Source organism: Salvelinus alpinus, chromosome 37 (genome assembly GCF_045679555.1).
Source record: "Salvelinus alpinus chromosome 37, SLU_Salpinus.1, whole genome shotgun sequence".
In the NCBI taxonomy this organism is placed as follows: domain Eukaryota; kingdom Metazoa; phylum Chordata; class Actinopteri; order Salmoniformes; family Salmonidae; genus Salvelinus; species Salvelinus alpinus.
In genome coordinates this window covers 15,338,565-15,353,183 of record NC_092122.1, presented here as the reverse complement: position 1 = coordinate 15,353,183, position 14,619 = coordinate 15,338,565, and the positions used below count along the sequence as shown (strand labels likewise).

At 47.4% G+C, this 14,619-nt stretch overlaps 1 protein-coding gene across 16 annotated transcripts in view; it reads left to right on the top strand.

The window, feature by feature from the left end:
* LOC139566026 (inactive histone-lysine N-methyltransferase 2E-like) overlaps positions 1-14,619 on the top strand; it is a 37,520-nt gene that overhangs the window by 10,937 nt on the left and 11,964 nt on the right. For 7 of the 16 annotated variants that reach the window (XM_071386840.1, XM_071386849.1, XM_071386848.1 and 4 more), the window contains exons 3-10: positions 5,123-5,237; positions 8,103-8,332; positions 8,554-8,708; positions 9,421-9,629; positions 9,864-10,103; positions 10,252-10,382; positions 10,680-10,797; positions 10,999-11,108. In XM_071386840.1, coding sequence (XP_071242941.1) covers positions 5,123-5,237; positions 8,103-8,332; positions 8,554-8,708; positions 9,421-9,629; positions 9,864-10,103; positions 10,252-10,382; positions 10,680-10,797; positions 10,999-11,108 — 1,308 coding nt within the window. The remainder of the gene's footprint in view (positions 1-5,122; positions 5,238-8,102; positions 8,333-8,553; positions 8,709-9,420; positions 9,630-9,863; positions 10,104-10,251; positions 10,383-10,679; positions 10,798-10,998; positions 11,109-14,619) is intronic. The other 9 variants (XM_071386854.1, XM_071386850.1, XM_071386853.1 and 6 more) reach the window with 5 other exon arrangements.

Genomic DNA, 14,619 nt, shown 5'->3' with positions numbered 1-14,619 from the left:
TCTCTCTAACTCTATGTGTCTCTCTCTAACTCTATGTGTCTCTCTCTAACTCTATGTGTCTCTGTCTCTCGCTCTCTTTGTGTGTGTCTCTCTCTCTCTCTCTCTAACTCTATGTGTCTCTCTCTAACTCTATGTGTCTCTCTCTAACTCTATGTGTCTCTCTCTAACTCTATGTGTCTCTCTCTAACTCTCTGTGTCTCTCTAACTCTATGTGTGTGTCTCTCTCTAACTCTATTTGTCTCTCTCTAACTCTATGTGTCTCTCTCTAACTCTATGTGTCTCTCTCTCTCTAACTCTATGCGTGTGTCTCTCTCTCTCTAACTCTATGCGTGTGTCTCTCTCTCTCTAACTCTATGCGTGTGTCTCTCTCTCTCTAACTCTATGTGTGTGTCTCTCTCTCTCTAACTCTATGTGTGTAACTCTCTGTGTCTCTAACTCTCTGTGTCTCTCTCTCTCTCTGTGTCTCTGTCTCTCTCTCTCTCTCTGTGTCTCTCTCTCTGTGTCTCTCTCTCTGTGTCTCTGTCTCTCTGTCTCTGTCTCTCTCTCTCTCTCTCTCTCTCTCTCTCTCTCTCTGTGTCTCTGCCTCTCGCTCTCTCTGTGTCTCCCTGGGTCTCTAACTCTCTGTGTCTCTCTCTCTCTAACTCTCTCTCTCTCTCTCTCTCTCTCTCTAACTCTCTGTGTGTGTGTGTCTCTCTCTCTATCTGTCTCTGTCTCTCTCTCTCTCTGTGTCTCTGCCTCTCGCTCTCTCTGTGTCTCTGTGTCTCCCTGGGTCTCTCTCTCTCTCTTTAACTCTCTCTCTCTCTCTCTCTCTCTCTCTCTCTCTAACTCTCTGTGTGTCTCTCTCTCTTTCTCTCTCTCTCTCTGTGTGTCTCTCTCTGTGTGTCTCTCTAACTCTCTGTGTGTCTCTCTGTGTGTGTCTCTCTCTCTCTCTAACTCTCTCTCTCTAACTCTCTGTGTCTCTCTCTCTCTAACTCTCTGTGTCTCTGTGTGTCTCTCTCTCTCTCGCTCTCTCTGTGTCTCTGTGTCTCGCTCTCTCTGTGTCTGTCTGTCTCTCTGTCTGTCTCTCTGTGTCTCTCTCTGTGTCTCTCTCTCTAGCCCTGCTGAGGGGCTCCATAGCCCTGCTGTCTGCTGTAAGGGACAGGCCTGGTCAATCACTGCCATTGATCACAATAATAGCACTAATCAACGTCTCACACCCATCACTTCCCATAGACATTCTCAATGCCCTAATCTGACCAGACCACCCAAATTCCATATATGACAAAACATACTTTGTAGAGAAGATTTAAGGCAGAAGAGCTTGTCACTTAAATACAACATATGCTGTGTTTATGACTACCTAACATCACACACCCTTACTGTTCACTTTCTGTTTCTGAGTTGTTGCTTTTGTGTAATACAGTGTCAGTGTAGCCAATGTCATGATTTAGAATGATTCCTACCAACCTGACACCACCAGGTGGAGGGAGAATTTCTCTGAAAATGGCGCTGTGCACCTTGTTAGGGGAGTAGAGCCTGTCGCCATGGCAACAACATACCACCCTCTCACCGTATTCCCTATACTCTCCTCAGGGACACTGGCAAGTATTCTAGACAAATAAGAGAGACCTCCTCTGTGCTCCTGTGGTTGAAGAACATAAAGGTCTGCTTTTAGAGGGCTTGTCTCTTTAAATGGGACGGTGTCACTCTCCCCCAGCCTTAAGAGCTGTTGCAGGCGGCCACAGCTGGTTGCCATAGAAACCTCCCCAATGTCTCCCTTCCGCACTGCGCAGGGGCCATTGCCATGGTCACCGGGCTGAATGACAGGTGGCCCTCTTGTGGTTAAGGCGTCTTAAATGGTTCACGCTCACCTCTCTTTCCCCCTCCTCCCCCTTCGTCAGCTTTTTTAAGGGCCACGTCTCAGCCCAGGGCCCTTCTGTTCGTAGGGTCGGAGTTTAAGCCCTCTCTCTATCCTTCTCTCTCCGCTCTGCGTCTGCCTGCCCCCTGCCTGATGCAGATTTCGCCAAAAGAAGTTAACAAGCTTGAATTGGGCCTCCACTGTGAGGGAGCACAGAGTATGGCTGGCTGTCTGTAACACACACAGGACTACCTACCTCCACCGTGAGGGAGCACAGAGTATGGCTGGCTGTCTGTAACACACACAGGACTACCTACCTCCACCGTGAGGGAGCACAGAGTATGGCTGGCTGTCTGTAACACACACAGGACTACCTACCTCCACCGTGAGGGAGCACAGAGTATGGCTGGCTGTCTGTAACACACACACACACAGGACTACCTACCTCCACTGTGAGGGAGCACAGAGTATGGCTGGCTGTCTGTAACACACACACACAGGACTACCTACCTCCACCGTGCCCACAGACCAGGGTAGTTATCATCTAGCCCTCTTCCTTCCACCCTACAGATAAAACAAGTCACAGATCCTTGTTGCTCTTCGAGGCCCTCGTGTTCTCAACACAGGGCAGAGGTTAGCATTAGTGTGCTAACTTGCTAACCCTAGGAACAGCAGTACTACTCCCAAAGGAGCAGTCACTGCCTCTCCACCTCCCTCTGAAAGATGCAGCGGTGTGTGTGCGCGTGTGTGTGTTGGCTGGCTGTGCAGAAGTGCGCTCTCTCGCTCTGTGTCTCGCTCTGTGTCTCGCTCTCTCTCTGTCGGTGTGTGTGATCTCTGGCTCCATATTAAGCTCTCTCTTGAGCTGTGAGCTATGATTAGCACATGCCTAGCTGTCTGTTTAATTGACACCTCCGTTCCATCTCTGCTGTCTCTTTCGGCTGTCTCTGCTCTCTGAGTCTCCCGGTGTCTCACATCTCATAGCTTCCCCCTAGACGTGTGTGATTGTGATTGACTATAGCATCATGTACTCTGTGTCTTCGTCCCTGACTTCCTATGAGACAGACATGATTGATGCAGTCAGTCTCAGTCCCTTTGGCCACTCACACTGAAACCAAACATGGCCCCTCGCCATCCGTCAAACAAACTGGCTCATCACATGTCTGTTCTCTTCTCCTTTGTCTATCATCCCCCTCTCTCACCAAAGAGACTATCCCAGGAAAGCACAATAAAGCCCATTTTAATGACTCCTCATATGATCACTGATTTAATTTTAATACATGAATGTTCTCTCTCTCACCACCGAATGATGCATGCTGCATCCCTGCAAATCCCTGATTATGAACTATAGATTGTTACCCAAGTAAATCATTCACACTGTTTTCAGTAGTCTACTTTAAAGTTTATTTGGATTTGGCTTGGATTACTTCTCTGCCCTGGGGAGGGTAGTGAACTCTTTGTTTGTGTGTGTGTGTGTGTGTGTGTGTGTGTGTGTGTGTGTGTGTGTGTGTGTGTGTGTGTGTGTGTGTGTGTGTGTGTGTGTGTGTGTGTGTGTGTGTGTGTGTGTGTGTGTGTGTGTGTGTGTGTGTGTGTGTGTGTGTGTGTGTGTGTTTCAGCGAGATGTACACACACCTTCCCCGGGGTCCGCCCCTAGACCTTTTTACAGGCACTTACGTTGTCACTTTGACACAAAGCGCCTGCTGCTTGAGCGCCAATACCATGTTTAAGGAAGTGCTGCACAGCGAGCATTGAGAGGTCACGGTGTGCAGCACACGGGGAGACTAGGGGGGAAAGACTGACTCCACCAGGTACTGTACTGCTGCTTTACCCTAGGAGGGACGGGGTGTCGAGAGGGAGGGGAGAGCATTGGAGAGGTGTGTGTTTGTACTTTAACATGCTGACACGTGGCACGTGCATTTGTTTGAGTAGCCTAGTTTTGCTACCCTACTGTGCTGCTACTAACTGTCTTGGCTTGTCCGAATATGCTACATAGCCTGTTTGAGCCATATAGCCATAGCATTCTACAACACCATCAGACCACACATACATTTTGTAATACGGTACCTTTGTAGCTGTCCGGTTTGTTTAGTGGGCTTTTCTCTTGTACTCTGCATTGTCAGCCAAACTTCTTGGCAGGGCAGTTGGCCTCTTGTCAAGGTTTCATTTAGCCTCTGCTTCTGAGATGACTGTGGCTGTGCAAAGCCAGCCTCGGATACACCTGGGGGCATCTCTATTCTCTCTCCTTCACTCTCCCTCTCTTTGACCTTGTAGCAGTTGTCTGGACTATCCTGTAGGAGAAGGGGGGGATTTGGTGGAGTTTCTTCCTCATGACTGACCAACAGGCTGCCTGTGTGTAGGAGTTGTATTAGTTGTTGGAACATCAGCTAGCCTTCTGATTTGTCATGACATCAGCCTGGAGTCTCAACTGCCTGGGCTGTCACTGATCTCTTTCTTTTCTTCTCTCCTGACAGTGCCACTCCTCCCATCTCTCCTTCCCTCCTTCATCTCCTCTCTGTTGTCTGTTTGCCAATCCCACTTGTCTTCCTTTTGAAGCCCTCCTCCCTCCTTCAATGCCAGTGATAAGTAGCCTAGTTAACCATATCCCCATGTCCTTGGTTTCATGTTCAAACAGCCAGACAGGCTTTCTCTGCACCACTGCAATGTCATAGAATAAAAGTGGATTTACCAGTTTGATAAATGATCTCAAGGAAGTGAATGCCTGTTATTGTTTCTGCGTGTGTCAATGTTGTGTGTGTGTGTCCTCCAGAAATGGGGTTCAGGTTGAAATATTGTGGAGAGATTAGGCCCCCATTTGAGTTATTAGCCCTGCTATCAGCTCTGTCCAGTTAGCTGAGGTGATATGGGGGGCAGGCCACTTCCACTCTGTCACAACCACTGTCAGCTCCCCTAAAGCCCTCCCAAATAAACACTCCTCATTAAGCCAGTGGAAGAGGAGAATCAATGAAGCACAACAATACACTCACTGCTTATGAGGAGGTTCTCTCTGCTCTCTCCTATTCTACCCTTTTTCTCACTGTCCTTTAACGCTACACTCATCTCCCTTCTGTTTCTCTCCCTTGTTCATGTCTAGCTTTCATTTTTCTCTTTCTGTGTCTTCTCTCTGTGTCTTCTCTCGCTCTCTCTCGCTGTTGTAAATGGAATCCCCCTTCTTACTGTTTCTGTCCCTCTTGTATGTCTATCTTTCATTTTACATCACACAGATCTCTCTTCTCTATTACGTTGTGAATGGGATCCCTCTCCTAACTCTGTTTCTCTGTCTCTGTCCAGCAGACCAGAATCGGTAGAGGCCAGCCCTGTGGTGGTGGAGAAATCCAGCTACCCGCACCAGATCTACAGCATTAGCTCTCACCACTCCCACAGTTACATTGGGCTGCCCTACGCCGTGAGTACACTCCACTTCAACACTACACTGCAGTACACACCACTACACTACTGTACACTATAATACAGGACACTGACACTACTGTACACTAATACAGGACACTGACACTACTGTACACTAATACAGTACACTGACACTACGGTACACTATAATACAGGATACTGACACTACGGTACACTATAATACAGGATACTGACACTACCGTACACTATAATACAGGACACTGACACTACCGTACACTATAATACAGGACACTGACACTACCGTACACTATAATACAGGACACTGACACTACCGTACACTATAATACAGGACACTGACACTACCGTACACTATAATACAGAACACTGACACTACCTTACACTATAATACAGGACACTGACACTACCGTACACTATAATACAGGACACTGACACTACCGTACACTATAATAGAGGACAATGCCACTACCGTACACTATAATACAGGATACTGACACTACCGTACACTATAATACAGGATACTGACACTACCGTACACTATAATACAGGATACTGACACTACCGTACACTATAATACAGGACACTGACACTACCGTACACTATAATACAGGACACTGACACTACCGTACACTATAATACAGGACACTGACACTACCGTACACTATAATACAGGACACTGACACTACCGTACACTATAATACAGGACACTGACACTACCGTACACTATAATACAGGACACTGACACTACCGTACACTATAATACAGGACACTGACACTACCGTACACTATAATACAGGACACTGACACTACCGTACACTATAATACAGGACACTGACACTACCGTACACTATAATACAGGACACTGACACTACCGTACACTATAATACAGGACACTGACACTACCGTACACTATAATACAGGACACTGACACTACCGTACACTATAATACAGGACACTGACACTACCGTACACTATAATACAGGACACTGACACTACCGTACACTATAATACAGGACACTGACACTACCGTACACTATAATACAGGACACTGACACTACCGTACACTATAGTAGAGGACAATGACACTACCGTACACTATAATACAGGACACTGACACTACCGTACACTATAATACAGGACACTGACACTACCGTACACTATAATACAGGACACTGACACTACCGTACACTATAATACAGGACACTGACACTACCGTACACTATAATACAGGACACTGACACTACCGTACACTATAATACAGGACACTGACACTACCGTACTCTATAATACAGGACAATGACACTACCGTACACTATAATACAGGACACTGACACTACCGTACACTATAGTAGAGGACAATGACACTACCGTACACTATAATACAGGACACTGACACTACCGTACACTATAATACAGGACACTGACACTACCGTACACTATAATACAGGACACTGACACTACCGTACACTATAATACAGGACACTGACACTACCGTACTCTATAATACAGGACAATGACACTACCGTACACTATAATAGAGGACAATGACACTACCGTACACTATAATAGAGGACAATGACACTACCTTACACTATAATACAGTACACGGACACTACCTTACACTATAATACAGTACACGGACACTACCTTACACTATAATACAGTACACGGACACTACCTTACACTATAATACAGTACACGGACACTACCTTACACTATAATACAGTACACGGACACTACCTTACACTATAATACAGGACACGGACACTACCTTACACTATAATACAGGACACGGACACTACCTTACACTATAATACAGTACACGGACACTACCTTACACTATAATACAGTACACGGACACTACCTTCCACTATAATACAGGACACGGACACTACCTTACACTATAATACAGGACACGGACACTACCTTACACTATAATACAGTACACGGACACTACCTTACACTATAATACAGTACACGGACACTACCTTACACTATAATACAGTACACGGACACTACCTTACACTATAATACAGTACACGGACACTACCTTACACTATAATACAGGACACGGACACTACCTTACACTATAATACAGTACACGGACACTACCTTACACTATAATACAGTACACGGACACTACCTTACACTATAATACAGTACACGGACACTACCTTACACTATAATACAGGACACGGACACTACCTTACACTATAATACAGGACACGGACACTACCTTACACTATAATACAGTACACGGACACTACCTTACACTATAATACAGTACACGGACACTACCTTACACTATAATACAGGACACGGACACTACCTTACACTATAATACAGGACACGGACACTACCTTACACTATAATACAGTGCTACTAGACTACAGTACTCGCTATACAGCATACTTCTCTCTGGTTCTCTTTCTCTCTCACCTGCTACCAGACCTAATATACCTGAACTCTCTCCCTCCTGGTTAATCATCAGTAAGGGTAGCTAGCTTCCTCCAGGCTAGTTCACTCACCTGAGGGAGGAGACTGGATATGGGTTAGGGTCAATCACAATGCAGTCTTAGCTTAGTGAATAATGAAAAGGAAATTCCAATTCAAGACAATTGAACAATTCATATTGGAAATAAGTGGCCGTTTGCAGTTGTTGAATCAGAATTTCAGTGTTTGACATATACTATAAACCATAAAGAATGAGAGAACGCCATAGATAGTTTTCTCTGGTATAAACCTGTTGTATGTGTCATCCTGAAGAAGTCACAGTGATGCCGAAAGTTGGTGATTTACTGGGAGTTTATATATAGTGTGCTACTCTCTTTAATTTTGTGGCTTGTATGTGTCACCATCAACACCTTTCTGTCCTCCTCCCCAGGACCACAACTATGGGGCGCGCCCCCCGCCCACTCCCCCGGCCTCCCCTCCCCCCTCCATGCTGATCCGGCCGGGCGAGGGGCTGTTTGTGCCGGGGGGTCTGCAGGACGAGGCGTCCAGGGGCACCACACTCAGCACCTCGGAAGACGGCAGCTACGGGGCCGACATCACCCGCTGCATCTGTGGCTTCACCCACGACGACGGCTACATGATCTGCTGCGACAAGTGCAGGTAGGAACTGAGATAGAGCCTCTCCTTTATCAGGTCACAGTGATTTAGACCAGAGTCCATACTGTCCAAGCAGTGATTTATGCGCATTCTAGCCTTCAAACGGTGTCCATGTCTCATCTCAACTTTTCTTTGGGATTAGTGACCCCTGTCTAGATCCCCTGTTGCATTGTGAATGGCTGCTGTTACTGACTCTCTGCCCTCTCCTCTCTCTCCTCTTTCAGTGTGTGGCAGCACATAGACTGCATGGGGATCGACAGGCAGCACATTCCTGAGACGTACCTGTGTGAGCGCTGCCAGCCGCGCATCCTGGACAGAGACCGGGCCATCGTGCTGCAGACCCGCAAGAGGGAGAACATGTCCGGTGAGTGGAGAGATGGTGAGATATACCTTTTCCAGTCCCTCCCAGTGCGCTGCAGTAAACAGCTCTCAGATCAGATGGCAGTGTAATAAAGGCTGTGTAAGTCAGGCTGCTCTGCTCACTACTGCAGCCTCTTCCCCTTGTGGGTCTGGAGAGACCCAGGCCACAAATCAAATCACATTTTATTTGTTACATACGCCGAATATAACATGTGAAATGCTTACTTACAAGGCCTTAACCAACAATGCAGTTCAAGAAAGAGTTAAGAAAATATTTACTGAAATAAAGTTTTAAAAATTTAATAAAAGTAACACAATATAATAACAAGGCTATATACAGGGGGTACCGGTACCGTGTCAATGTGCTGGGGTACAGGTTAGTCAAGGTAATTTGTACTTGTTTTTTATCCTAGCACTACACAGCTGATTCAAATACTCAAAACTTGATGCTGAGTTGGTTATTTGAATCAGCTGTGTAGTGATAGAGCAAAAAACAAAATGTGTAAGGCCCCAGGACCACAATTATGATTTGGCTGCACGCTGACACCTGCTGGTCACATCGAGTAATACAACAGTGCAGACATTTAGAATGGCAGACTGCTATGGAAAATCTTGTTTTTACCTTTGAGAAATAAGTTGTCTAAATAGGTTAGAACCAGGAAAACTTTGCTTTGGTTGGACCCTCTGTACAAGATGCCCAAATAAACCTTTATTACCAATGCTTTATTAAGGCATACCGGTATGTATCTCTGCAGACGGGGACACCAGTGCCACAGAGAGTGGGGACGAGGTGCCACTAGAGTTGTACACGGCCTTCCAGCACACGCCCACCAGCATCACACTCACCACCGGCCGCCTGGCGGGCAACAAGCAGGCCGACAAGAAACGCAAGAGGAGCGGAGACAAGGAGCCTGTCGCCACCTCGGCCCGAGCCAAGAAGGTCTGTGTTCAAACTTCCATTCAATCCTATTGACACTCAATAGTTTCTTATCTTGACCCCAACTGTACCTCTGAGGTTTACATGTATGTGGAGCAACTCACCCCCCAAAACGTTTTGGCATGTTTATTTGAACAGAAATGTGTCCATTTGTTATGCACTCTGTAACGTCTCTTAAACGGGTGGTAAACCTTGTTGTTTTATGCTGTCTGCTTACTGGAGTCTGTTGTCTAACAGGCGTTCCGTGAGGGCTCCAGGAAGTCCTCCAGAGTGAAGGGTGGAGCTCCAGAAATGGAGCCCGGGGAGCACCCGTCTCTGTGGGAGAACAAGATGAAGGCTTGGATGGAGGCCTACGAGGATGCCGGCAGCAACCAGTACAGCGAGGACGTCCAGATCCTGCTCCGCGTCAAGGAGGCCGGCGACGGCAAGACCCTGGCCTACAACACACACACAGCCACCTTCAAACCGCCCGTGGAGGTAGCTGGAACCGACACAGTGACTTACAAACATGTGTCCTCAAATTAACTAAGCAGGCAGCATACACACAGTTTGTACACACATATTGCCTCAGCAAATATCAGTGTCAGCCTCTTTCCTCATGTCCTGTTGTCTCTCCCCTCTCCAGAGCCAGGTTCAGAAGAACAAGAAGATCCTGAAGGCAGTGAGGGACTTGGCTCCAGACTCTCTCATCATAGAGTACAGGGGCAAGTTCATGCTGCGACAGCAGTTTGAGGCCAACGGATGCTTCTTCAAGAGGTGAGGACCCATCTGCTGGAAACCTGAGCTCAAGTAGAATCCTCAGCTCAAATTCAAAAGTGGAATTCAACTCCTTTCCATAGTTGTATGTCTGAGACATTTGAGAGGTAGAGGGAGAGATCGGTAGACGGTGTGTGTTTGTTGTGGTCCTTCCTTGGCAGTGGGCAGTGAAGTCCCTCACGTTCTTTCTCAGCTGCTGTTGAGCTCCTGGCTATCTTCCCCTGGTCACCATATGGACATCCCCAATCTGTTACTATGTCTGTCAGCACTGCATTTCATTCATCTCTCTCTCTCCAGGCCGTACCCCTTTGTGTTGTTCTACTCAAAGTTTGACGGGCTGGAGATGTGTGTGGACGCCCGCAGCTTTGGCAACGAGGCCCGCTTCATCCGACGCTCCTGCACCCCCAACTCTGAGGTGAGTAGCCAATCGCAGACCACGATACAAAATCTATGGCTCTAAACCCTGACCACACCCCCCAGAGCCACTAACTTCAACTTAATGTAACCTCATGAGTTTCAATAGGTGCCTCTCTCTCTCCCCTTTTCTCCACCGCTCTGTCTGTCTCTCTCGGTCTCTCTCTCCCCTTTTCTCCACCTCTCTGTCTGTCTCTCTCAGGTGCGTCATGTCATAGAGGATGGTATGCTCCATTTGTACATTTACTCTTTGAGGTCCATCAGCAAAGGCACCGAGATCACCATAGGCTTCGACTATGACTATGGCTGCTGGTAAGCAGGGTGGAATTGATCACCTAGTACCGCACATACACATATACAGTGGGGAGAACAAGTATTTGATACACTGCCGATTTTGCAGGTTTTCCTACTTACAAAGCATGTAGAGGTCTGTAATTTTTATCATAGGTACACTTCAACTGTGAGAGACGGAATCTAAAACAAAAATCCTGAATATCACATTGTATGATTTTTAAGTAATTAATTAGCATTTTATTGCATGACATAAGTATTTGATCACCTACCAACCAGTAAGAATTCCGGCTCTCACAGACCTGTTAGTTTTTCTTTAAGAAGCCCTCCTGTTCTCCACTCATTACCTGTATTAACTGCACCTGTTTGAACTCGTTACCTGTATAAAAGACACCTGTCCACACACTCAATCAAACAGACTCCAACCTCTCCACAATGGCCAAGACCAGAGAGCTGTGTAAGGACATCAGGGATAAAATTGTAGACCTGCACAAGGCTGGGATGGGCTACAGGACAATAGGCAAGGAGCTTGGTGAGAAGGCAACAACTTGGCGCAATTATTAGAAAATGGAAGAAGTTCAAGATGACGGTCAATCACCCTCGGTCTGGGGCTCCATGCAAGATCTCACCTCATGGGGCATCAATGATCATGAGGAAGGTGAGGGATCAGCCCAGAACTACATGGCAGGACCTGGTCAATGACCTGAAGAGAGCTGGGACCACAGTCTCAAAGAAAACCATTAGTAACACACTACGCCGTCATGGATTAAAATCCTGCAGCGCACACAAGGTCCCCCTGCTCAAGCCAGCGCATGTCCAGGCCCGTCTGAAGTTTGCCAATGACCATCTGGATGATCCAGAGGAGGAATGGGAGAAGGTCATGTGGTCTGATGAGACAAAAATAGAGCTTTTTGGTCTAAACTCCACTCGCCGTGTTTGGAGGAAGAAGAAGGATGAGTACAACCCCAAGAACACCATCCCAACTGTGAAGCATGGAGGTGGAAACATCATTCTTTGGGGATGCTTTTCTGCAAAGGGGACAGGACGACTGCACCGTATTGAGGGGAGGATGGATGGGGCCATGTATCGCGAGATCTTGGCCAACAACCTCCTTCCCTCAGTAAGAGCATTGAAGATGGGTCGTGGCTGGGTCTTCCAGCATGACAACGACCTGAAACACACAGCCAGGGCAACTAAGGAGTTGCTCCGTAAGAAGCATCTCAAGGTCCTGGAGTGGCCTACCCAGTCTCCAGACCTGAACCCAATAGAAAATCTTTGGAGGGAGCTGAAAGTCCGTATTGCCCAGCGACAGCCCCGAAACCTGAAGGATCTGGAGAAGGTCTGTATGGAGGAGTGGGCCAAAATCCCTGCTGCAGTGTGTGCAAACCTGGTCAAGAACTACAGGAAACATATGATCTCTGTAATTGCAAACAAAGGTTTCTGTACCAAATATTATGTTCTGCTTTTCTGATGTATCAAATACTTATGTCATGCAATAAAATGCAAATTAATTACTTAAAAATCATACAATGTGATTTTCGGGATTTTTGTTTTAGATTCCGTCTCTCACAGTTGAAGTGTACCTATGATAAGAATTACAGACCTCTACATGCTTTGTAAGTAGGAAAACCGGCAAAATCGGCAGTGTATCAAATACTTGTTCTCCCCACTGTATATATATATAAAAAAAGAAACGTCCTCTCACTGTCAACTGCGTTTATTTTCAGCAAACTTACCGTGTAAATATTTGTATGAACATAACAAGATTCAACAACTGAGCCATAAACTGAACAAGTTCCACAGACATGTGACTAACAGAAATGGAATAATGTCTCCCTGAACAAAGGGGGGGTCAAAATCAAAAGTAACAGTCAGTATCTGGTGTGGCCACCAGCTGCATTAAGTACTGCAGTACTGCATCTCCTTCTCATGGACTGCACCAGATTTACCAGTTCTTGCTGTGAGATGTTACCCCACTCTTCCACCAAGGCACCTGCAAGTTCCCAGACATTTCTGGGGGGAATGGCTCTAGCCCTCACCCTCCGATCCAACAGGTCCCAGACGTGCTCAATGGGAGTGAGATCCGGGCTCTTCGTTGGCCATGGCAGAACACTGACATTCCTGTCTTGCAGGAAATCACGCACAGAACGAGCAGTATGGCTGGTGGAATTGTTATGCTGGAGGGTCATGTCAGGATGAGCCTGCAGGAAGGGTACCACATGAGGGCGGAGGATGTCTTCCTGCAATGACAACAAGCTCAGTCCGATGATGCTGTGACACACCGCCCCAGACCATGACGGACCCTCCACCTCCAAATCGATCCCGCTCCAGAGCACAGGCCTCGGTGTAACGCTCGTCAGAGCAGAGCACTTTTTGCCAGTCCTGTCTGACCCAGCGACGGTGGGTTTGTGCCCATAGGCAACGTTGTTGCTGGTGATGTCTGGTGAGGACCTGCCTTACAACAGGCCTACAAGCCCTCAGTCCAGCCTCTCTCAGCCTATTGCGGACAGTTTGAGCACTGATGGAGGTATTGTGCGTTCCTGGTGTAACTCGGGCAGTTGTTGTTGCCATCCTGTACCTGTCCCGCAGGTGTGATGTTCGGATGTTCCGATCCTGTGCAGGTGTTGTTACTGCCGCTGCGAGGACAATCAGCTGTCCGTCCTGTCTCCCTGTAGCACTGTCTTAGGCGTCTCACAGTACGGACATTGCAATTTATTGCCCTGGCTACATCTGCAGTCCTCATGCCTCCTTGCAGCATGCCTAAGGCACGTTCATGCAGATGAGCAGGGACCCTGGGCATCTTTCTTTTGGTGTTTTTCAGAGTCAGTAGAAAGGCCTCTTTAGTGTCCTAAGTTTTCATAACTGTGACCTTTATTGCCTACAGTCTGTAAGCTGTTAGTGTCTTAACGACCGTTCCACGGGTGCATGTTCATTAATTGTTTATGGTTTATTGAACAAGCATGGGAAACAGTGTTTAACCCCTTTACATTGAAGATCTGTGAAGTTATTTGGATTTTTACGAATTATCTCTGAAAAAGGGACGTTTATTTTTTTTGCTGAGTTTATGTACACACACACACGACAAGATTGGTCAACCTCAACTGTGTTATCTTTCAACTTTTTTCTCCCCCTCTTTCTCCCTCGCTCCTTCCCCCCCCTCTCTCTCTCGGTCTTCCCCCCCTCTCTCTCTCGGTCTTCCCCCCCTCTCTCTCTCGGTCTTCCCCCCCTCTCTCTCTCGGTCTTCCCCCCCTCTCTCTCTCGGTCTTCCCCCCCTCTCTCTCGGTCTTCCCCCCTCTCTCTCTCGGTCTTCCCCCCTCTCTCTCTCGGTCTTTCCCCCCCTCCTCTCTCGGTCTTCCCCCCCCCCTCTCTCTCGGTCTTACCCCCCTCTCTCTCTCGGTCTTCCCCCCTCTCTCTCTCGGTCTTTCCCCCCCTCTCTCTCTCGGTCTTTCCCCCCCTCTCTCTCTCGGTCTTTCCCCCCCTCTCTCTCTCTCGGTCTTTCCCCCCCTCTCTCTCTCTCGGTCTTCCCCCCCTC